This window comes from Aptenodytes patagonicus, chromosome 3 (assembly GCF_965638725.1).
Source record: "Aptenodytes patagonicus chromosome 3, bAptPat1.pri.cur, whole genome shotgun sequence".
NCBI classification, from domain to species: Eukaryota; Metazoa; Chordata; class Aves; order Sphenisciformes; family Spheniscidae; genus Aptenodytes; species Aptenodytes patagonicus.
In genome coordinates, this window is record NC_134951.1 from 57,302,352 (window position 1) to 57,328,114 (window position 25,763).

At 40.1% G+C, this 25,763-nt stretch overlaps 1 protein-coding gene across 1 annotated transcript in view; it reads right to left on the reverse strand.

Moving 5' to 3' along the window:
- FRK (fyn related Src family tyrosine kinase) overlaps positions 1-23,779 on the reverse strand; it is a 57,002-nt gene extending 33,223 nt beyond the window's left edge. Inside the window, exons 1-2 of the mRNA XM_076333456.1 lie at positions 23,236-23,779; positions 69-190 (exon numbers count right to left, since the gene is read on the reverse strand). Of these exons, the coding sequence (XP_076189571.1) occupies positions 69-190; positions 23,236-23,666 (553 nt within the window). The 5' untranslated portion in view covers positions 23,667-23,779. The remainder of the gene's footprint in view (positions 1-68; positions 191-23,235) is intronic.
- Between the last annotated feature and the right edge of the window lie 1,984 nt (positions 23,780-25,763).

A 25,763-nucleotide genomic window follows, 5' to 3' on the forward strand; every position in this document is an offset into this window, starting at 1 on the left:
AAATAAAAAAGTCCAGATCACCTGAGAAATTTTTAAAACATTGCTTAAGATGAAAAACTAGAATATACCTGAAAGTGAGTATTCGCCTTTTAGACTTTCGCTTTCTCGAATTAGGAAGGCTCCTGCCTGGTTTCCAGGGTATGACAGTTGTCTCTCGGCATCTGCTCGTTTGGTCGGGCCAAAAAACCATCTGAACAAATAAAAAACATTAATTTTACCAGTCAGTGAAACATACCAGGAAGACAATTTAGCTGTTATAAACATGCTGCATATTTACTAAAAGATAATCTGTGCTATGTTAATTAAATTCCAATAGCATGGGGGAAAAAAGCCAACAAGAACTACACAACAAATTTATTGCTAGAAAATATTGCTTACACATTTGAGAGAAATCTGGATTTTACTGCTGATGGAAAGTCCTACTGATTTCAGAGGAACAAGAATTCAGAAGTGACAGACTGGCCTTCTCCCAGGAAAAATTCACCAAGAAATTTTGCCAAGGCTGCTGTAGCAGAAATTGATGCCGAGTCCATTGATGCCACTTGAACTACACAGAGGTGCAGGTATGTGCTAACATCCCGACATCTTAAAAGCCAAAGATCCCTGAAAGTGCAGAAGGGCTCTCACGTTCCAAGAGATAAACCACCCTGCAGCCTTTCCCATTCCACTGCCACGTCGATATCTCAAATGAGTTACTGGCAATTTTTCGGCTCTGCTACTGTTAGACAAACAAAACCAAAATGTTCCTCAAGTCACAGCAAACATCTCGACATCCCTGTTCTGTAACAATCTACTCCTATCTACGCCTTTTAAAACGTATTTTTCCTCTCTCACTAAACCCTGCAGTTTACAAGGACTTGTTCAAGCAATAGTTTCAGTTTGCTCCTCTGAGGGTACTATTTAGCTCTTTTGCTGCTTTGTGCTGAGTGTAAATTAAATGGAAATTTTTTGACATGAGTCAGCATTTTCAGCTGGGGCGGCATTCAGCTTCCATCAAACAAACATACAAAGCTCTTTCCGAGATTAGCTCCACCCCTTATTTGAAGCAAATGATGATAAATTGTTATCAGAAATATGCCATATACTCACAGGAGAACTCCTTTTAAATTAATCATAGCTAAACCTATTACGCAAACTTTTAAGATAAATCAATGTATCGCACCACAAGTAAGTTGCCTATTCAGCTAACTGCTTGATTTGTCAATTACTAGTGAAAAGTACAGAAGGAGTCATCAACAAACTACTTTAGCATCTGTAAGGCTTGTAATCACCAGGAGGAGTGGAGGAAATAAATGAGGACATTGGGTGACACCTTGGCTGAGCAAGCATTAGGAATGAAAAATAGTTTTGTATGAATAAAGAGGAAATAAAGAGAGGCAAAAACAGACGGCGCTGACCTACACTGAACATGCTTTGTTAACAAAAGAAAATGAAATCCAGATATTCCAGAATGCATTCCTGTCCTCTGACTTGAAGATGATTTGGATAAAATAGGCCTTGATACATATTTGGCAAGGAAAGGAATCTCATTAGAAAGCTGGAATGTGTTAGTAATAATTATAATTAGTTAAACATGTCAATTAATTCAACTAATTAATTAAATTAATTCATTAATTAGACTGTAGAAAACTAAGTAATCAATAAATGTTCAAATCCTTGACTAAGGTTCTCATCAAAGGAATGAGAGGACAGAGTACAAGTTCAACTCTATTCAAGTCCCAAAGAAAATTTGTCTACCGTAAAAACTGAATTAGAACCTTTCTGAACTTTCTAAACACAAGTGCTCTGAGAATAACATCTGAAAACTAATAAACTATATGATCTGAAAAAAAATTAAACCTATATTTTTCTCCTTGAATTAGAAGATATCACTTAGTAATGTCCAAAGTGACTGATTCTCATAAGAGCGTATAAGAAAAGGTGTTTAATTTTGTGTCTCCTTTCTTCACGGGTTAAGAGGATAGCATCCTCTCAAAAGGATTTCATTTTGTATGAAAGCCAAAAGAGCTTCCAATTAGCAAGGTTGAATTTTATGTCCCGGATAGTCAAAAGTATAGTCTTTATGTGACCCAGTATTTGTACATACACTGCCAGTAGCTCACATTGCTAAAACTGAAAACATGAGCAGTAATACAATGTATGCAACAAGAGCAAATTGTTGGTTTATTTGGGAAATATAATTTAAAACAGTATTACACTTGTGTATGTAAGATCATGTCTACAATACAGAATACGATTTTGGAAAAAAAAAATGACGTAAGTGCATATTGTATTTAGGCATATGTATCTGTTCCTTTGACTTCAAAATTTTTCAAATGATATGTTTATTTTTCTTAGGTTGGAAAAACTTCATTTAAATCAATATGAATTTACCATTAAAGATTATATGGAGAATACGTAATATGTAGGTTCTGACTCCAGATAAACTTAGCCGTTGAAAAGATCCTGACTTGCGAAATAAGATAATTAGAGCAACAGTATTTGAGAAGGTAAGTGTAACTGAAGCAATTATTATGGAGAGTGAAAAGTGGACACATATTGTATATTACCTCATTTGCCTGACTTTATATGATCTGATTAAAATGTTTCAGAAAACTATAATGAAAATTACTTTTAATAGCATTTGAATACAGGATTCTTAGTTCAAAGTCATTGGGTTTGCAATAATAATCATACAGTACCAAAAGCAATACTTGTGAAAAAATAACCCCTTAACCTCAAAGCAAATAATTTAATTTGTTATTCACTTTTTTTAACAAAAGCACATCCAAATTTAAAGTACTATTTCCATTATAAATGGAAGTTTAAATTCCTTTTATAGAGCGTGAAGGGCTTCTTTCAATTTCTAGCAATTGAACTTATGCTTCAAAAGGCTTAATATTTTACTTCATCCAAAAGTGTGTATTTTCAAGGAAAAAAGTACTCTAAAGAGTAATAATGAATGAAAGTAATTGCTCACCATGAGATATTGTTCTGTGGGATAGGAAGGTCAGACCAAAACAACACCCAATCCTTAATAAATCTATTTGTTTTTTATAGCTCAAAGTTAGATGGAGGTTTTGAAACAGAACACTTGGAAAAACAGGACTAAAACATCAACCACCATCCACTGCACAAGTTACTTAACGAGCACTTTCTCTGACTTCAGCGTGCTATGTTGGCACCGGACAGTTCAGAAGGTTGAATTAGTTTCACTCTGAACTTCAGCTCGCAGCCAGATCACTTTGGGTCACGATTATCAATGCAGGATCAGCAGATTACTGGGTATGGCACAAATGAGTGCGTTCAGACTTGGGCATAAGTTTCCATTTCTAGCAGGAGCTGTCTGGTTAGCACAGCAGTAGTGCTCTTCTGTCAGTGAGACCCAGGAACAAGCTTTCTTGGCCAGCACTGCATCCAACACCCCGTTCTTTCTCCCTTTTCAGTGTAGGATGCCAGATGTGCTTTTGGGGGATTGTTTCTAGCAGCTTCCTCAAAATCCCTTGTTTCCACCATCGTTCATAGCTCTCAGGAACCCCTTCATTAAAAATTCCAGGCTACTTCCCGGTCACTTCTGGCCGCCATATAGAGGAGGACTTTGGGGACAGAAAAGATGACCTTCATGTAGGTCCATAACAAACACAGTCCTTACTTGGTGCAGATGATGCCCAATACTAGAGTACCAGTGAGTTTTGTTGTGGTCATTCAGAGTGTAGTGATCCCACCTCTATTGGTCGCCAATTCCACTGGCAGGTTTTTGACCACAGGATCAACAGCTGATGGACACATGTATCATAGCAGGCTTTGTCATGGGATGTTCCCTGACTGTGACAGTATCACTGCTGAGACCCATACTCCTACCCTATGATCCTTTTCTTCCAGCAAATGAAAGGATATATCTTCATCAAGGTGAATGCTGGTGGTTATTCTTGAAGGGCAAATTTTTTAAGAAACAGAGATCATGTCACCTATGCTCACCCCTGCCTCCCCATTCAGTCCAGCTTGAATCAAAATGGAGTCATGAGTTCAACAGGAGTTGATGGTGTCACTTTGCTCCATCACCGCCTTTGCTCAGAAGCCCTCTGTCCTCCAGGTTGCAATGCACTGCTGATCTCTGTCTAAATGTCAAAGCCCCATATACCTAGCTCTGCTTTGTGTCTCCCTGTGCTTTGCTACATAGAAATCTGCTAAAATAAAAATAGGTAGTTCTACTTCTGCACTTTTTTTCTTTCAGCAGGAAGATATGGCAGGAACTTTTAATCTGGAAGGTGGAAGAAAGGAAGAATAACATGGGCCAAGGGTATTGCATGCCGCATAGCCGCTGACAGAATCACTAAAGCAAAGAAAGATAGGGAGGCAAAGTTCTGCAATGCTATACCACTGGCAAATTATCCAGTGCCTGGCAACGTGCCTAGAAGAAGATAAAACCCCTGTGGAAAAAAAAAAAAATACAAATATGCCCATCCAAAAAAGAGTATGCAAAATGAGTTTTCTTCCCCTCCATTCTGTTCCCTCCCATTAATGTAATATGCCCTTCTGATCATGTCACTGTCATCAGTGCAATGCACTCATTCAAGGTAGAGATTGAAGATTTAACAGAGGGTCTCACCTAATCTGGGAACTACAGGATCTTTTTCTCTCCTGAAATTAACTCTACCCAACACCCAGTGCTAAACCCAAACAAAAGGACTCCCAGCCATGGTCCAGATGAAAAAGCTTATAGGGGAAACATTTTTTTGTCAGCCTGCCATTCCTTGGGCAGCCCTTTTACAGCCCCCTGCTCCCCTCTTACACTGGAGCTTTACGCTTGGTCTCTCCTAAGTCCCAAACACCTAAACTCCTAGCTCTAATGCAAGGTGTATGCTGAGCCTTAGCCAAAGCCCCCCAGTCATGGGCCAGACAAAACACCTCTTGGGAGACATGTCTTTCTGTAGACTCAACTTTTCTTGGGTAGACCCTTGCAGCTTTATTCAAACTGGAGCTCAGGGTTTGTCACCCTCCTAACCCTAAAACTAATCCAAGCCCTAATGTTAACTGTAGACCTGGTTTGAGCCTTAGCCAAAGACCCCCCAGCCACAGGCCACATGAAAAAACTTCTCAAAGGACAAGTCTTTCTGCAGCCTTGATCTTCCTTGGGTAGTGCTGTAGTCACACTGGAGCTCTAGGATTCATCTCTCTCTTAATCCTAACCCTAGGCACATGCTGACCACTGCCAAAGATCCTCAGTCATGCCAAATGAACAAGCAACAAGGCATGGGCTAAGTCCCATGGAGGGGGACCCCTTGGCATGGGCCAGACACAAAAGTCCTAAGAGGACAAATCTCTCTGCAGCCTCAACCTTCCTTGCGTGGCCACTGTGCCACCCCCCTCCAGCAGGAGGTCTAGTATTTGTGTTTCTCCTAACCCAAACTCTTGGTTTTGCATTGGAGGAACCACAGCCAAAGACCCCCAAACATGGTCCAGGTGAAAAATCTGTTACTGGAGAAATTTTTTGGCAGCATATCATTTCCTTGGGCAGCCCCTTTGAAGCCTGACTCCAACAGAAACTCTAAACTCATGATTAAGGACTCTGTGTGCATCCCCCTTTGGGATGTGTGTAAGTTCTTCATCATCAAGCCAAATACGAACTCTGAATTAAGAGCTACGATCTTTGGCTTTCTTGGAAATTTCAGCAGATCCCTCACTGCTCTTTTGTATCCACACTGAAGACCAGCACAGAAAATGATGTGGAAGTTCTGACTATGTCACCCATTTCCATTAGGGCTCACCAGAGCACAGCTTTCCACTTTTATCCTCTGCCTTTACTTAGATTTAATATGTACAGGAGCAAAGTCAGAATTAGCTCTACAATGTCAAATCTGAAGTGACTGAATTTGCTCTAATGACTAGCTGTAGCTGGGATGAGGGGGCATTATTTCAGTTTCTTATTCAAGTTGCAGGACGCTGGAGGTAAGATAAGGCTAAAGGCAGAGGTCTGTGACATAGTCTGAATTTTGTGAATGCCCAACTAAAAGGGAAAATCCTGAGGGCTGAGTCAGCAGTAAGGTATAGTCACATGTAGAAACCGTGGTCATTACAATAGGAATGAGGGGGGAGGAAAGGGGAGAAAAATTGCTGAGAAGGACTACATGGCAAGGTCATTCAAAGAGCGTGGAGGCATAACAGAAGAAATAGCAGGAAATCAGTCACATGAAATTTATTTTCAAAAACACTGAAGATGTTAAAATGGGCATCATGATCCTACCCTGGTTCAGCACTTTGTGGCATGAGGGCATCTCACTTCTCATTTTTCATAAGTGTTTGCAACTGGGATTTATCCTCTCATGTTAGGGTAAATCTCATGAGACCGCTGTATCTCAGCAGCTGGGAGGGTTTGTTGCGATTCCTGTGGTTCCCTACCAGAACTCTCCATTACGGAAGAAATTATTATGACAAACAGGTTAGCTGGCTCTCCAATAGATTAACTGGATTGTGTTAACTGTGTTTGTAGTGCTAGGCTATGAGGAGAATAAAAGATTTTCTAGACTAAGAAGAGCAAAGAATTACTGCAATTAGAGCAAAAGTCTTGGGTGAGGACAAAGAAAAATAGATACTGTATATATTGAAACCAAATATATCCCAGTTTCTTCTGGAATGCAGAAAGCCTGTGCAATAGCTAAAACAAATAAAGAAAAGCTTCAACAGTATATAAACTTTGCGTTTTAAATGCCTCAAAATCCACAGTCATAGAAAGCAGTAGTTGCAAAGTCAAGAACCCCAAAGCTAGGAGATGGCAATATTAATATTGCTTTCATGGCATCCACTCAGCCATTTTCAGGAAAATCCAGTATGATACCATCTTTAATTACATGGCCACATCTACTGCTTCCTACAGTGTTAATACGAATGCTGCTCACTGAATAGTTACCCTCTATTTTGTTTTGTTTATTTACCATAAATTGTTTAGTCTCTGCTCTCAATACAAGTTATAAAATTACATGAATGGCTAATTTCCCAGCAGCCTCTGTTATAGTGTTCATGGCTATAATATCCAAATGCTTTACGAACAGTCATTAATTTCTTTTTGTGGCACTTTTGCTTGTAAAATATTTTTTACAGTGGAGAAACTTCACAAGAAAGGGACTAAGGCAATAAGACATTATTGTAAGCATTTTTTACTAATTTTGGATGTCCAATTTGAAATGCCTAGGGCCTAACTTTCAGGGAATTTAGCATCGTACGGTATGTAGTAGTTCATTCAGAGAGCAATAGCTGTTAACTTCTGTGTCACAGAAGACAAGGAGGGATGCATGGAAAGCTAAAGAGACAGAGAAAGAGAGACAGAGAGATCCTCCAGGGTCTTATTCAGTTACTTTCATCATATGACCATCCTGTGATCACTGCCCTTACTCAGCACATGGAAACCTGAACAGGCTTGCGTGCGCCACTCTTCACTGCCGTCATCCGTGCAGGACAAAGAGGGCTGCTGAGCCAGCTTTTAATCCATGCCAGGTTTGCAGTCTGCCGTGGGTAAACATTAGTGCAGAAGCAGGGACGGAAGTTTACCAAGGGCACCACCAGCACGTCCTCTCTACACTGAGAGGAAGGCTCCAAGCATTTGCTGGGTTTTCCCAAAATACAAAAAATACAGAACACAGCTGTCAAATTCTAATGAATATGTTTGGTTACCACATATAAAGTGCAATCTTATTTTCAAAGTCTTGGTTACTTTGAAGCAAAGTTTTCTTAGATAGCAAAAAAGCACACACTTTTAATATAGTAATCTCCCCTACCAAATATCAAGCCCTTCCTCCAAAGTACATGCACAAAGGATTTCTCCTATTGTTCTGAGACATGTTTTTTGCTTTCAGGGAGAGAAAGAGGCAGCCTGTGCCTCGTACCAACCCTGGAAAATTCACATCCAATCAGGTAAAGCCTGGAAAAATTATAAGCAACTAAACAAGCTCTTCTGATAGAAAATATTAGGCTGCCTTAATTATAAGACTAACAAAGTAATATCATTTCTCCAAGAGCTGACATTTCAAGAAATTAGGAAATATCGCTGCAAAGATGAAAGCCTTCCAGATATAACATAGTTAAGAAACAGATGTGCTTCACAAATGATGAACTGCGTGCGTGAATGAGAGCATGGAAGATGAGCACTGGCTGCTTCACTTTTCCCTTTCTAGTCTACAGTGAACCCAATGACGGCGTTGGAAAAAAAGAACAAAACAGAAGAATCTGTAGTCAGGCTAAACCATGAAGACGAAAACTTGCAAAAGATTCCTTTCCTGAGCATTTTCAAAAACACATGCCTTCCCAGATACGGCACAAGAATCTACATAGTGCAAGGTCCAGGATTACTCCAGGGCTTGCAGACTTTCACTGTGTGGAGGCTGGAAAACCTAAGATTGAGTTTCAGGTCCTTTGGAAACAAAGCCCTTCCTCCTTACTTCCTTCTACAGGCTTGCCTGGGATTGTTTTTAATGCTATCTATCTCTCATTGTCATTTATTTTCAGATACTGAAGGATGCATGGGACAAGGACAAAATTTAAGAGGAAGGAATTTAAAGCTAAAGCTAAAGGAATGCATAGGACATTGCAGGAGGGAAGGAGAAAACAAGACAGTAAAAATTCAAAGCAGAAAGGACCGTAGAATATTATCAAGCGGATGAAGGGAGAGAAGGGAGAAAGTCCCAGCTAACAGGCAACAATTAAGAGAAAATAAAGACGAGACAAAACTGGGGACTGCATTTATTGCCCAACGGCTATAACCTGCTGCTGCCTGAGCTGCTGCACCTGCTCAGCACATGCTGGTTTCCAGCTTATCCTGCTCCCACAGGGCATGTGTCTTTGGCAGCAATTTCAGTCCTACTTGGGGAAATAATTTCACAGAATATCTCTTGAACCAATTTCACAGATTAACTCTCACTGTAAGGATTGCTCTCTACAGATCTTTTCCCTTTCCCTTTCTTAGCTCATCACACTGCTCCTGATTGTACTTGCTAAGAGAATACTTTAACATTCATTTTCATCATACGTTTATTGACTAGAGGTCACTGCTAAATGTACTGGTTTAAACCTTACTCACCAAAGTACCATCAGCAACAAGTGAGTCAGATGAAGTCTTTAAAAAAATGTTTAGGTAACAACAGCCTTCTGTATCTACATAGGTAAATGAGTTAAAATCTTAACACACTGCAGAAAGTACCTGACTTGGACAATACTTGAAATAAAAAATCTTTTAAAATGTACGTGTGTAGTTACACAGCTCAGTTCTGATTACTTATTTACCATAATCAGAAACTAGTTTTCTCCAAGTGAAACTAGCCATTCAGGTTTTCGGGGGTGGTTATGTAGGACAGCACACAGTCTTTCGCAATCACAATGAATTTGCTTCACACGTAAAGATCTGAATTGTATTGCTCAGATCCTTGTTGTTGAATAACAGATCACAAACTAAAATGAAGACTATCCTCATGCATTGTGTGGGGGACTTGGAGCTTCTGAGTCTTTTCACAGTGGCAGTGGGTGGAATAAGTCTGTTTTTCTTTCCACGGGGGAAAACATAGAACATGTTAATAGTTGTGAAACACTAAAGGCTCATTTCTACACTATGTAAGCAGCAGAGATCTATCAAAATGACAGAGCAGCATTAGTTTATATTATGTATGTATGTAGAAGTATATTATGCCTGTATGTTTGGAAGTGACAGTCTGTCTGCAGCAACACACTGTAACTTCCACTGTATTTTCTGTATTGTGAGATCAACAGTGTGATTTTTCTTTAAATAACCATTACAATGCGAAATACACAGTTTCGGAAAATAACAGATCCCATTTTGCTCTTGGCTTTTGGATAACATTTTGCTAATGTTCTTGTCAACAGATTATAGCTGACTGGTTGGCGTTTTTCCATAAATACTAAATTTATGTTACACTTGAGAGAGTTTTGTTGGTGAGATGGCAGAATATAAGAGGTGATAACAAAAGAGACATAGAAGCAAAAAAGAGGGAAAGAAAATTAAGTTATACTTCTCCATATACTTTCTAAACAAAATATTATAGCTTAACTTGTGAAGGTACTCAATTTGAAAAATTTTCAGATTTAAAGGCTTTTTAATTTCTGTTTTCAAATGGAGTATCCATCAAAACATAAGCATTTTTTCTTTTAATTTTGTTCAGAAAGGAATAAGTTATCTGAAAACAAGATATAACCAAGCAATACCCTTCATTTTGTTTCAGGCCACGTTAAATATTTTGATTTGATGCAAAACCAAAATGAAGGACTCTCGAGAAACATCGCTGCTTCTTTCTTCCAGGAGAAGGGAGACATTTTTCCTTTCTCTCTTCCCATACTTATTTGATCATGATCGTGAGCACTAGGACACAAGTGATACATACATCCACGAAACAGGGGCTCTTTAGTTAAAATGAGGCAATTTAAACCTATGTCTCTAACAGACCATAGTCACTATTTTGCTGGAATATACAACATGCATAGATGCTTACATACAGTAATTTGGAGAATGTACCACTGTTACAACCGAGGTAATCCTTTTGGGACTGAACATGCATGAGCTACCACCAAAATTAGGCAGAACCTTTGCTACCATTTTTTTTAGCAAGACGGGAAATTGCAGGTTATTGCCAGAAAAAGCACTTTGTACTTCTAGACTCAAGGACCAGATTCACCACACTTATATTGCGTAGTGCCTTTAAAAAGAAATGGTTTTAATTTTACTACTCGCCGAAAATTTGACTCTAACGCTGAACAGTAGCTTACTCCATACAATCCCAATGACTGCAATGTAACCGTAGCAAACGTGTGAAACACCCACCTACCCTGGCAGACCGACCTTGTGTATACCTGAGACCCAAAAGGAGCCCCAGGTTGCCCTAACAAATCACTGGGGGAGCCCAGCTGAAGAAACTGCAGGAGATTACTAGCTTGTGAGAAGAGGGCAGCAGATGTTTCAGAAAGGACTCTGAGCCTCTAAAGTCTGTTTTGGACTATGAAATATCTTTGTTTGGTGTTACTCCATTGTTTCTGTTAGAAATAATAAGCTGTGCCCTAAAGAAAGGGCCTGCCAGGGCTTTAGGGACTTTTACAGTAAGTGAATGCGTGGGATTGTTTGGATAAGGTAACGTTCAACAGTAAGTGTGGTAAAACCCATCACAGAGATAGGCACTTCCTCTTACAGCGTAGAACAAATTTACTGCCTTGTAAATGTAAACACAAAGATTAATTCGGCATTAGTCTAAAAAATCCATGACACTTTGTGTATAAACCTTTTTAGTAAGTACTTCAGTAGGCCTTAACTGTACTGTCGTGTGATTCTGTCGTAAGGGATTATGCATAATACTACATTAATTTTTCAATAGTTGATAATAGCAGTTGACTGTGCTGCAAACATGGAAATTAATTTGCTCTGAGTCTGCTTCAGGATGACAAACCATCGCACCTTTGGCTACTCTTGCACTCTGTAATGATTGGGAAGTGACTATTTCTCCTGTAGGGATAGTATTACAAGGCCAAGTGCATGAGCTCTGTAAATTAGCATAGCTCACCCAATACTAGTTTCACTGCACAATAGGAGCAAAAGATAATAAACCAGCAACCAAATCACTATCTGACAGAGTTATTTTGTGGAAATCTCTGTAAATAAATCTCATCCTGTGATCCCCCACTTCACTATTGCGTAATTAATGTCAATGTTTGCATTCATTCGCCACAATATTGGTCATCTGCATGCTGTATTATTTAATCTGCTCTGAAGTTCTTCTATATGAGAAAAGAACGGTAGATGAAAGTGATATCATATTACTTTTTCTCTGGTGTTTTTGTTATGTAAGTCCCTGGTATTACTCTGATTTAAAAGACTAAAGTCAATCATCAAAGTTTGCTCCCAGTAATGGTTTTGTACCTGGATAAGGACTTCATTGCATTTAAAATTTGTTCTAAAACAACTTGTCTTTGGAGTCAATGAAAGGCTAACATTGGCTTTAATGGGCATTGTTTTGGGACGTTGGTGTGAAATATAGGCATATAATCACCTCTTTTTAAAAAAACTTAAAATGTGTTCCTCAGACCCTCTTTCTGCTGCACAGAGTCTTCCAAATAGTGTTGTAAAATCTTGCATCAATGCTAGTAGTGCCTGTACGCATTTGTTAACACATACATGAACAAAAGTACTGATATACTACCATAATATACTCTAAAAGTAGCAATAACTCTGCTATTCATAACAACTGAGGAACAAAGTTGAAACCTTGAGGTAGCCTTAATGTTAAAATGGTACAGAGAACACTAATAACATCAATTGATTTAACATTAAGGGAAACTCAAAGGACAAGAAAATGTTCAATCATACATTCACTTAAACCATTACAGCTTCCAAAAGCACTCAATTGATTTTTTTGAGAAAATCATTCCTGAGAAATTATTTTCTTTTCTCACAAGGAAACTCACCTCAGTACAGAAGTGATACAGAAACCCTCAGAAACAAAAAGCCCCCCTTGCCTGCACAGGACACAGGTGTCAGAGGACATCTCTCCATCCATTTTGTGCAGAGCTCTCTCTTGGACTTTCACTTGGACACATTTTTTTGTCCTCAGCCTATTGCCAGCAGTCTGAGCAGATTCGTGCCCTCTCTCAGGTCAACTTTCAGTGGAGAACAACCAGGTCACTCTGTCCCCAGGGGGACTCAGAAAGGAACTGTGCAGTCTGGCACCCCCAGGTGACCCTGAGCCAAAGGACAGAACGGTTCTTTCACATGGGGACAAATTTCTTAACCAAATGGTCTCCCAGTTTTCAGGGTAACCTTTTCAGGGTGACAGATGGGAAGGGTGACACACTAAAGACACCTTTGACTTCCAGAAGTAAAGCTGAAGCACATAGAACTCCATATCAGTGTGTATATTACCAGCCCAAGACCCACACACATGGTTTCTTTTGTAAGAGATCACAACACCATGTCAGAAAGGTATGTCAGTGTCAGAGGAAGTTTCTGGGTGATTTTTCAAACATTTTAGCTGTGTAATAAGAACAAGATCTCATTTTCTCTTTTCTTTCCTTGCAGGTATTCAGAAAACTAATAATTATCTTTCCAAGCTAATCAAGTTGTCATTCTGTAACAGCAAAAAACATCAGGTGACTTTCTACGGATAAAAATTATACTGATTCATCCATGTCAGTGGCTGAGAATATATACACGCTTCTAAACATTCATAAATCTGCAGGAGTTTGGGAAAAGCATACAATAAAAGGAACAGAAAGCCAAGACTCTCTTTTTTGAAGTAGAGGTAAAGGAGACCACTAAGGGGATTTAGGAGCGGCCACCTCCTCCAGCCACTGCGGCCCAGGGACCTCCTGCTCGGCTGCTGGAGCCCAGCCTGGGGATACAGGGTCTCTGCCCATGCTGAGGGATGTGGCTGCAGCTTTCCTGTTTGCAGGTTCAGGCAGGGGTGAAGCTGGGCATGTGTCTCAGAGGCACACACACACAGGGAGGACACCGACATGGCCGGTCACACAGATTGCCACAGACAAGGCGCTGCCTTCAACAGCACCCATGCACAGGACTCACATAAAACACAAGCACAGTCCCCTCCTCTTCCTCTTCGGCTGGCAGAGCCAGAAGGTCACTAATGATGGCGCACGCACGCGTGCACACACACACTCTTTCTCTCTCTCTCCCCACAAGCACACGCACACTGGCAGATCCCCCCCTCAAATACCGGCACAGCCCATCTCTCCATCCAACAACCCTTCCCCGATCCCAGCCCCTCTTACCCACACTCGGCTCACACACGCCGGTCCCCCCAGCAGCTGGTTTTGAGACATACCCCAGCGGCTGGTGGCCGAGACCCCCACCCGCTCCAGCACCTGGCACTGAGACTCCACTCGCTCCAGCAGCTGATGCCACAGGCCTGGGGCGCCTACACCCCAGCTCTGACTCCAGTTGCTGGCCCAGTACAGTGTCACACCAGTCCCCCCAGTAGCAGGCACTTAAGTCCTTGCAGCACTCACACACAGGACAGAGGGTAAGGTTACACAGGGAGATAGTCAAGAAAGGATTTAATGAGAAGACAGGACAGAGTGTGGTAACCAGGCGCAGGGCTCAGCTAGACAAGTGTACTGACTGGCCCTGTTTTACACGTGAACAGCACCTTTTATACCACTTTCTGTCTACCCCCTCTTTGTTCCTCACTGATCCCTTTTCCCTAAACCTTGCTTCATCACTTGCCATAGCCCCACAGACCCCCCTACAACATCCTGGACCCCCAGGTTTGCATTCTTATCAGTTGCAAGGTCAGAGTTTGCCTGCCATTTCTTGATAGCCCATCAATTAGTGCGACTGACCGGGTTTATTTCTGATTATTGTCTTTGTTAACATTAATCAATCAGGTTTAGTGTCTCCGTGTGTTTGTCTCCCACCCCTTCCTTATTAGCAAGGTCCTCAGATGATCTTCCTGAAAAAGAAACATTCCCACACTCTGCATACTCTTATCAGTGAGTGCGACTGAGCAGGCTTGTCCTCATCACCACCTCTCTTCTCACGTGTCACTCAGGTTTGTCTCTGCGTGTTCTTGTGTATGGCTCCTTTCACCACATACCCTTAAAGCAGAGACTCCTTCCATATACCTTTACAGAGACTTCCACTAACTGAAAAGATCAGTAGTTTCAAAAGGAAGACTGAGGTTTGTGAGTTCTCATCATTTCTGAAATTCATGGTATATATTCATTCCCACATGTGAGTCTCAGATTTCTTTTTTTCTCTTCTTTTGCAGTGAGGTTTGAAAAGATGTGCTGCAAGATCGTTTGTGCTATAAATACAGAAAAATGTTATTAATTAAACTAGCAATATATCTGCTTTAGTGAGAGAAAGCTAAGGGAAAATGTTTACCAACGTTACTGCAGATAAATTTATAGTGTAAAATATTATCGATTATAGAGTATTCTGCATAGAAGTAATGAAAATGTCAACTAGTGCAATCCTTTATGGAACCATCGCTTATTATTGAATTCACTGCTTTGTTTTTCCAGTTTACATTGATTAAGATTAGTGTACCAGCACGGAAAAACCATATGTATTTCTATTTGGTTTAAGTGATAAAGAAAAGGAATGCATTCATGATCAATATTTTGTTTGATCTTCTGAAATGCTATTTCCAGATGGATTCTAGGCATGTCTGGAGAATTGAAAACTGCAAAGATGTAGATTTCCATTCTAATTTCTTGTAACTCTTATGGGTTTTTTTACACAGTTATGAGGTGCAAACCTGAATGTCAACATTTAAGAAAACTCTCATGAAGAATAAGCTTCTTAACTAAAGAAGTTTAATCTCTTGAAGTTCTAACACAAGAACGGTCTTCAAATATGTCCCTTATAGTACTATTTAAAAATAATTGAAAATTGTTTTTTCCTCTTTTAAATATCACCTAATAAATTATATTTTCTTTGCTATGCATACTTTGCTTTCATAACTTGAAAAGGAACAAGACATTTTATTACAGAAAAACATCTGAATCCTGATTAATCATATTTTCTCTACTAATCTGTTTTAAAATTAAAGTGCAGGTAAATTTTGTGTTGTCTAAACTAGGCTACTGGAAGGCTGCATCATTATTATAATGTTTGCTTGAGGCATCTCTGCTATAGCCTCATGTTAGAAGGTAACATCTGTAAGATAATAACAGGACATATCCTGGGTTTAGTTCTCCATCTTTGGTAGGAAGCAAAATGAATTGATTGGTAAATCTGTGAGGGTAAAGTCACTGAGGTCTGCAGCCCGGGCTGTCTCGGATGCATTAGGGTAGATGGGGCAGATGATAGGTGTGGTCTGTAAAGGACCAGTCCCTGAATTTCACAGGGACCTGTGCAGTGCTACCATTTCCTTTTGTGCCTATTTATTTTGAGCGTGGGTTTTTTGAGTCACTCATGACTAAGCAATCACCAATCTGTAAAAAAAAGCCAAATACTTGTTTAGGAATATAAAACTTTCTGCAGAGATGAGAGGGGTTTTTGTGGGTTTTGGTTTTTGTTTTTTTTCCTAATAGCTTGGTCTTTGCCCACAGACAGAAATAAAGAATTGTGCAGCATCAACACCTACGCTTTTGCTAAACAGACTTGACAATAGGTCCATAATTAGACATGGCAGTGATGTACCCTCTGACATTGCTTATACAACAGTTCCAGCCTCTGGTGAAGTACAAAGGGAATAGATCAAAGAAAGTGGATGGGCCTGTGCACTTTTCATAAAATCCTTTCTGAAACACAATAATGGGGCTAGAGGGGCCATTGGTTTGACCTTGTAGGGTATCTCTTATGTTTTTATGACTTAATCTCTTCAGTACCGATATGATCCTACACAAAGAAAGCCCCAAAGTCTTCTATAACCAACCGTGCTTTTTACATGTTACAAAATAATTCTTCACAGAGATACCTGACCTAGTTTGTTTAAAATCAGCCCAGCTTTAGGACTTCTTAGCCTGGCTGAACTGTTGGTTACTATTTTTCAGTTCTAAACCTGCTCAGAGATCACTCAGCTCTGCACAGCTCTGTATTGTGCTGCACAGAGAGCCATCAAAGACAACTATTGAGGAAACAGTAACCATTGTACAATACCTGGCGAATGTTTTTGCCAACAACACTGCTCAAAACCAACTAATCTAGGCTAGCACGCACAACGCTTATTCCTACTGAGTCTGAAGAAAAAAACATCAAACAGGACTATTGAGTTATTCTGACCAGTATATGGTCTTTGTTTTTCTAAAAGGCACTGTAAAGGCCACCTGGGTTTCACAGTGCCATAAGAAAAGCTAACTGGCTATGTTTGCAGGTTTTAAAGGAAATAGTTTCTGATCTTCACATGATTCATTGTCAAATCTTTCACAACAGGGTAATGGAAACTAGTATATAATGATTATAATGTATAAAGTACACACTAATTTCAAATAAATCCAAGGTAGGAAGAAATTTCTTCATTTCTCAGAATTTGAATAGACAATGTTGCATATTTAGAAAACCACATTGCCAGAAAATAGGTGACCTAAATTAGACAAGTTTGCATGAACTGCTCGTCTACAACGCCACAATTTCTTCCACCTTTCTGAGCAGAGACACACACTTTCGGGACATGGGTATACACATGGATGTGTAAATACTGCTGGCACTTGACAAAATCTGACATTTCACAGTTCTGCAAACCATCTCCTTTTGTGTTCAGTGTATCTTTGCATATTTAAGAAATGAGCAGAAATGAAGTCAAAGTTCAAGATGTGCTTGAAGACAGCACCGGAATGCTCAACCACAACTAAAGAAGTTAAGTGATTAAATTCGTGGTCTTTTTGTAGTATTCAATCATTTAAACTCAAGAGAGGCACTCCAAAACACGCATGGCAGTTCAAAACTTCGGGTACTTCAGATGCTATGAACACAAGGTCAAAAACCATCAAAACCATGATCTCCTGGCTTTGCAATACACACCTTGTCTCACAGGGCTGTTTTGCATGGTCTTAAAAGTACCAGTCTTATAAACTTTCTCTATGTTGTGTGTGTGTATACATGCATACACACACAAAAGCACATACATAAAGTATATCAGTCGAAAGAAGAGATGGAATTTCAAACGAGTTCACATACAGCCATTTCAACGATTTATAATAAATACATATTTTGGTGATAAAGAAACCTTTTCTATGAAAACTATATGATAATAGCTTTCCTACTTAACGTAACAAGTTCCAAGAATGTGAGAACAACCTACTACTACTTTGTGTAGTTGTGTTAGCAATGAACAGTTTTTACAAGTTCATTTCTGTACAAGGGTTACTGCTGATTCTGGTGTTGTCCTCGGGAGTTTGGACTGTAATAGAGAGAGGAATTACGAGAGCGAGAGAGAGGGAGTGCACAGAAACCACAGTGGATTACATTCACTTTTCTGAGGTGTTCAGCAGAATCTACAATTTCACTTTAAAAAGAACCTCTAGACATTTTGGCTCTAAATACCACTTTGAAAAGTGACCCACATAAACCAAAGAAACCCCATAACCCTGACTTTGCAGAAAGTCTGAAACAGGTCAGCCCAGGGAACGCCTTATTGTTCACGTATAGTAACTCAGATTCAGTCAATGTACGAAATAGTTAAAGCTGAGTCAGGTCACAGAAGGTGAAGGAATTATGGAGATTGACAAAAATAACCTACAAGTCACTTCTGCTTTCAAAGGGTTGTTTGAAAAGCTCATTGTGGAATTGACTGGTGAGGTTTCATTGATTAGGTCTGGGGCTCGGTTTTCACCAGCTGGGAAATACCTATATAAGAAATCTCTCTGAAATAAGGAATGTTTCTGAAACTGGCAAAAGTTAAAAGTAATTGCTGTGATCTTCTTTGACCTAATCTGCTAGGAATTTGTGTGGATTTACTTCCCTCAGCACAGCAGTCTTGTGTCAATAATGTTGGCATGCACATATGGAATGAAGTTGACTTTCAATAAACAGCCAACAGGTCCATCAGGATGGCAGGCGAGAGCCCCTCTAAGTACACTCTACCTTTCCTCTAGAAAAAAAAGAATTAATGTCACTCCAACAGTAAGGTTTTTTTTTTTATTTTTGCTTCATTAAAATTAACTGTACAGCTGGGCTATATTTGTTGTCCATTACAATTTGCACTATGCCATTTTCTTGTTTAGTTACAACAACTGGCAGTAATAAAATAAGGGCAGGTGAATGCGTTACTATGGTTCCTGTTTATAGTGCGGAATAACAGGCACAGAAAGAGCACAGAGACAGGAAGGTCACACTCCTTGCCAAGGAAATTTATATCTTTTAATTCAGATTTTGGTGTTAGTCGAATTGCTCTTTCTGATCGTCCTTTGCTGGACATGCAAGTTAAATTATGTGACTGTATCTCCAACTGGATTTTTTTCTTTCCTTTTTCTAAATGTTATGTGTCTAAACCCAGAAAGAAGAGCATTCCGAAGTCATGGGATGTGGCAGATATGACCTCACTCAAGCTTCCTTAGAAATTAAAAATCTGTCTGGCTTGTGGTTTTGACTGCTACCTGTGATGCAGAGACAAGAAAAGCACCAAGTGTTCTTACAGTTGCTAATTTATCATTAGTATAGTCTGTGTCTGCTTTTGGTCAGATATTAAGTAAAATAATGCCTTTCTAGTAACAGATTTATTTCCTCATGAAGTGAAAGTTCACTGTGCGACTACAGTTTGCTAGACAAACACTTCCACTCCCCAGCTGCCTTGTCCCACCGATCCCAGGTAGGGCCAGGAGAACACGCCTGTCTCCAGAGACACTAGGCATAATCCCTTCACAATCCCTCCACCTGACAGGTTGTTATGAGTATAAGGAGTACTGCAAGTGCTAGAAAAGATCAGCAATAAGAAGATGCTTTACTGGTAAATATAAAAATGAAGGGCCTTGTTTCCTCAGTCTGTCCAAAACAGCCTTCATGGTAGCAGGTATGCATTTCTTGGACGTATTTCATCTTATGCAGCACACATCTGGACTGCACTGCTGCAGCAGGCAGAACCCAAGCCATGGATCTACCTTTTTTTCCCCTTCCCCTGTTCACACAGACTGTTACTGATTTCATCTGAGTCATTCACACTGGAAGGGATCACTCAAGCCAAAGGAAGGAAGCAAGAGAAACTTTTTTTTAACAAGATATCATGCACAAACAGGAAGTGTTTGACTTTTGGCGTTAGTCATATTATATAATATAAATATAATATAAATATATTAGCAAAATAGAATATAAACAAAGTCTCCCTTCAATTTTAGCATACAATTTCTACCAATAAACTTTGGTCTGAGGAAAGCAATACGGTAAAGAAATCTCATTCTTTCTCAGTTCTGCTTGAACATTCTGATAGCCAAGGATACACGAAAATTCCCTTTGTTATAAATAGCATTTAATTTTTGTTTTCCCCAGACTGGAGACATTGCACATCCTTTCTGCCCTTTCATCCAGTTATTGATCCACCTTATCAGCACTATCTCAGTCATATTGGATGGAGTCAAAGAGACTTCCAGTAAGATAAAATTATCTAAATGAGGACAAGGAAGAAAAGTTTCTCACTTTCCTTCTTACTTTACTTCATTCTCTTTCTTACCAAGGAAAAGTTCAAAAAAGCCTTTCTCCCTGAAAAAAAATTCAGAGACGCTTCAGCAAGGAGACAAAATGGTCTGCTGCGGCACTTGCCAAGAACAAGCAATTACCTAGCATTATCTTCTGCCAGAATGGACAACACAGATCCAAATGGACTTTCTGATCTCTAATTGTCTTTATAATAAAGACCATGTCAAAATGTTGATAAAAAAGGCCCAGATATATTTTGTTGTTAATAATCTTGAAGGCTACAGGCAAAACTGAAATGATTAGCAAAAGAAATTTGACTGCTCTGCATGCAGCTTTCAAGCATATATTGGCTAAACTTACACAGTGGCCCTGTCATCGCTAAGTCATTCCATGACTTACAGAATATTTCATGCCCCTCTATCCCTTTACTTAAGTGAATTTATGGAGTATCCATGCATGCATATGAATGTCTTTTTTTTTTAAGTTTATATACAAACATGCTGAAATCAGCTGCTAAAGAATATGGTCAGTTTGGTTTTCTTCCCAAGCTTCCTAAGAGTCATACCATGAATCAAAATGTTTTCCCAGAACAGTTTAGCTAGTTTGTCTTGATCCAGTAAGATGGAGGTACAGTCCAGAAATAAGCTAAAATTCCTGTTGTCTCTGGAGATATGCAGAAGCTAGCTGGTGCTAGGAAATGTGCATTCAACGAGCTCAAAGACCGTTGATCAGCTGTGCCTGGCAAATATTGCAAAGCATAAACAACACACTGCAAATATATGGTATATATGCATTTTGGCACGTGAACATGAGATTGTAAGTCTTCCATTCTTTGTCAGTTCTCTGCTGGGACCATAAAGGACTGGTATAAAGGATGCAAGGATGCAATAAAAACTTCTCCTATTTCCACAACTGTCTATATCATGGCCATGAGCAATTGGCCAACACCAAAGGGGAGAGCTAATTAAAATCAAAATGGAAAGATGAAAGAGGTTAAATTTAAAGTTTGGGCAGAGAATATGATTAAAGCATTGAATTTTAATTAGAGAGACATTAGAATAACTTTTTGCACCCTCATTCTTTTACTTTAGGGAAAACAAGGCTTAGTTCTTTAAACCATCATTACTGTTGCTCTTAGTGTTTCACTAGGATAACAGAGGTGTGAAATGCAGAGGGTTGGTGAAAGGGAATTCTTGGAGGAAATTGTGGCAAGGAATATTTCAATGGGATACAAGGCAAAAAAATCCTCACCATGAGGGTGAAAAGCTCAACTGGAAATGCTCAACTAAGGAAAGGGGTCTAACTTTATTTCGGCCATGTTTGAGTTGGGACGACTGCTTCAAATGTCCTTCAGAGGTCCTTTCCAACCTGAGTTAGTCTATGGTTATATATGTGTGGCCTGACAGCAGTCAGTCTTGTATAAGTATGAAAATCACTAAAGACAACTGACTTAGAAGGAAATCTGAGAAAAAAACAACGTTTAGCCAGATTAGTTTTGGTACAAAACTAAAAACTCATTTTGGAGGAATGACTTCATCTGAGAGTCATAAAAGCTCTCCATTTCCTCCTCTCCAGTGTTCTAACAATCTATAAAGAAAAATCTTTTGCCAAAACTTAGTCTTTATTAATAAAGGGAGAAAGGTATATAAAAAGAGTAAAATTAAATAAAATTGATTCTGTAACAAGAAAAATCCAGATGTTATGCAACAATGCACTTTGGCAAACTTAACTTCGTATTTGATGCTGTAGGTATAGAAAGATAGGAGGGACCTTAAGAGCTGAGACTTTGTTGTATAACTGAGCAAAATTACTTTCAAAGTATTAACAGCAAGCAGAAATCTTAGATGACTTGTAATAAAACTAGTTCTTGAGAGAGAGCAAAGGCCAAGCTGAGTTGAATTAGAGCCTACCACCACTTCTCTAGTGGTTCAGAAAATGCCTTCTCTGCAGATTAATTTCTGCAATTGGAAGAATTCTTTTGAACATGACCATTGAAAGGGTTGTTTGCCTGAATACAGAAATAGAAACAGCTGGTCAGACTCCGGAAATTAAGGTCTTCAGGTTAGAGAGGAGTCTTACAGTTGCCCTAAGATGCCTCTAGCACAAATCCTACAGCTGATAGAAGACTGGCATAATCATATCTGAGCCAATTTTCCTAGCCCTTGGCAGTACGGTGGGCAGATCAGATCGAAGATGATGTTTCAGGTCCAAATGAGATTTAACTGAAAAGCTGCAACATCATCCCTCTAAAGTCAACATTAATTCTGAGAGTAATAATGAATACCATTTCTGCTGTCTCTTTCCACACTGTTAGTTTTTGCCAAAACATACCTCTGGAACTGCAGTCAGACCTATTTCAGCAAACGCTGCCTCTGACTGCAACACACGTAAGTAACTCTGCATCCCAGGCTGACTCAGACCTTACTCATCCTCACTAGGGAGCCAAGTAACTGATTTTGTGTGATTTCTGCTCTAGTTCAGAATATTAAATGAGATTGGACATATTTATAAGGTGCAGAAAAACATGGGCTGCATAATTAAACTCTGTGAAAGTTTAACAAATTCAATTTGTACTCCGTTGCTGTATCCACTCTTTTGCCCTTTGCAGTACTTACTCCAGTTAAGTTTGTCCTGAGAATAGAGATTTGCCTCCAAAGAAGAAAGAAATACTGTAGAGGAAACCATAAAAAACTTATCTATTAGAGACTCACCCATCATTTGTAAGAAGCTTGTGTAAAGGCAGCTTCCTGAAACTCTGACTAATTTATAACTTTGCAGCTGCTTAGGCTGAATGCTGTTTGGGGCAGGGGTCATATCTTTTCACTCTCTGGGAAGCATCTGACACACATTTACTGTTATACAAATAAAAATAACGAACCATCACAGTGGTAACCAACCTGATATTCCCAGATGCTTCTTAAACAGGTGATTAGGGCATATCAGAGAGGGAAATGATTTAAACCACACCAAAACCCTCAAGACTCTGTCTTTTGTAATTGATTTTCTTGTGACCACGGTGTCTCCTCCTTGCACACACCAACTAGCGCTATCACTGGTAGGACCACTGGAGGTTGAGTGTGGCAGGGTACTACTCAGCAAGAGAAAAGGCCGTAACCTCCTGTCCCAAACCCATTTAACCTAACAGAAAAGAGACTGCGGTGTGCATTACGTGGGTTACTTACGGCTCAGCTTCGATGCTCTGGTCAGCAGCTATGTAGTTGGCGGGGATGTAGCCCTGGAGCTTGCGGCCAGGACAGACTGACCCTGTTGGCAGGAGGAGCCTAGCGTACCACCAGCCCTCGTGGGACGCATTCAGCACTTCAAGCTTATCCCCGGCTCGGAAGCTCAAGTCCTCCTCAGTGCGAGCCTCGTAGTCGAAGAGTGCCACAAATCTGCAAATATTCACCAGATGCTGGCCAGGCAGTGGAGGTAAAGGTTTCTCTTTTATCTTACTGTCTCTGTCTTTCTGTCCTGTTTGGAAGTCATGCCTTACCACAGCAAGGTTGGCGAAAACTTGGCCGACTTTCTCATCCTGCTCACCATCTCTCCCCGAGAATAAGCACGGGATGTAGGGCTCCAAACAGGCACAGTGCTTCTGGCAAAAGTTTCCCATCCTGTTTCCTTGTGCCTTCCTCTGCTTCTGCTTTTCTTTTGCTTTTCCCAGTTATGATACCCTTAGACCAATTTTTGCACCATCAACATCTTAGCTTTTTGCAGGATTTCTTCTCCACCTCCTCCTTTGGCACAAAATGAAACAACTCTTGGCACAGCTGGAAGCTCCTCTCCGAGCCCCACTGAGAGCTCATTACAGGCAGCTCCTGGATCGGGAGTGAAACCTGAGTATCCAAGTGCCAGAGCACATGTGGAGGGAATTTCTCACTTCCTCTTCGGAACAGGAAAGCAACGCAACGGCTGGGCTGGGCTGAGCTCCGGGAGCAACAGGGGAGTGTGGAGCCTCTTCTCCCACAGCAAAACAATGAAGTCATAACATCTGAGCAGGGGAGGCTTTTCAACTCTTACTGCTTGGGATGGGTGTTTTCTTATCTTAGAAAAGACAAGAAAGGTCCTGTCATATGATCAGCGGTGAACCTCTGTAAAGTCTGTCTTGGTAAAGATTAACCAAGCTGACCTGCCTGTTTCTTTAGCAGTGTCCGACGTGGACAGCTTGAATATTTCTTTTTGTTTCCTGGTTTGCACTGGTTTCGGTTCTCGGTGGGAAGCTTTTGCTCGCCCGTGGCCAGCAGACGCCCTCACCTGGAGCACACCTGTGGCTTCTGCTTTCCCTCACACCTGGGGCGCTTTCCCCTGCTGAGCGCCTGCCCTTCAAACCAGTCCTCTGGGGTTTTTAAGTTGGTTTTTTGTTGGGTTTATTTTTAGCTGGGTTTGGCACTTCTGAGAAGGAAAAATAAATGTATGGGGCTTACAGTAACACAGTAATAGATTTTAATTCATTCCTTATTCTGCATTTTAAGGAAACAAAGGCACTAGCCAAAAAATTGCTATAGGTAGTCGACTAATTATACCAATTACATATAAAAATAATGGCTGTCTTCCAGTCACCAAGTAAGCCAATGAAACTAAGTTGACCAGTATGTTCCCATTTTTAAAGCACCTATAACCTGGCATACAGACCGAGCACGGGTGTCTGGATACTGCTCTGGCAAAGCAGCCTGGAGAGGCTTCTGCCACATCCCAGCAGTGCAGCCCAAGCTTTATAACAGCTGGAAATCACCACAGCCTGGGGGACACGTAATGCTCGGAGCGGGAGCAGGAAGCACAGGAGATAGCCTATCTGCACCATGAGGTGGCATTTCAGTAAGAGGCAAACTCTTACAGAGAGGAGGTCAAACAAAACCCATACGTGGACCTATAGCTTCCTGGTGATAAAGAAAACTGGCTCCCTTTTTTTTTTTTTTATTGTCAGGAAAAACTGCTGTTTTTCTAAACCATTCACACATATCTCTCAGCTCCATTTAGAGTTGCTGACTTCTGTTTCTTTACTTTACTAGAAAACACCCCAACTAAATAACTTAGAAACCAAAGCCACTTGTTTTCACCATGTCTCTCAGTCAGCTCTCTGAACGAGGAGACCAGAGGCACAGGCAGAAGCCTACTGATGAACTAGGGACTGCAGGATGACTGAAAGAAGTCTCCGCTGAAAGTTTATCACTATCAGGTGCATCTCCACTAAAGAGAGATGGGGAACTGCTTTCTCACTCTTCTGCAATGCTGCAAAAGAAACTGAATAAAGAAGAAAGTACCGTACACATTAAGTGATCACTAAACTTCATAATCTGTAATGATCCCTTTGGGTCTGATCAAAAAATGGCATGTTGATTTTGCAGATTATGAAAACCAAGTTAGTTTATGAAGCACCACTGGAGATGATTTTTCCCCACAGCAATTATTATTCACTACCCAGATCAGTAAGAACACAGATATCCAAGAAATATTTACTTTTCTCAGGTCTGATGGACAAGATCCAAAGTCGGGAAAGGCCTGTGTTGGAAAAGAAACTATCTTCTTTAGTCTTGCTTCAAGAATTATCTACATTTACTGAAACCAGAGAATATTAGAAAAGATGTATTAAATAACCTGGGTTTCTCAGTTTGCATATTTGATAGTTTTCCTGTAATGTTTTCTGGTTCTAGCAACTTGGGCATTAATCTGGCCAAGATTTGCACACACGTTTACTGCATGGAATAGTTTC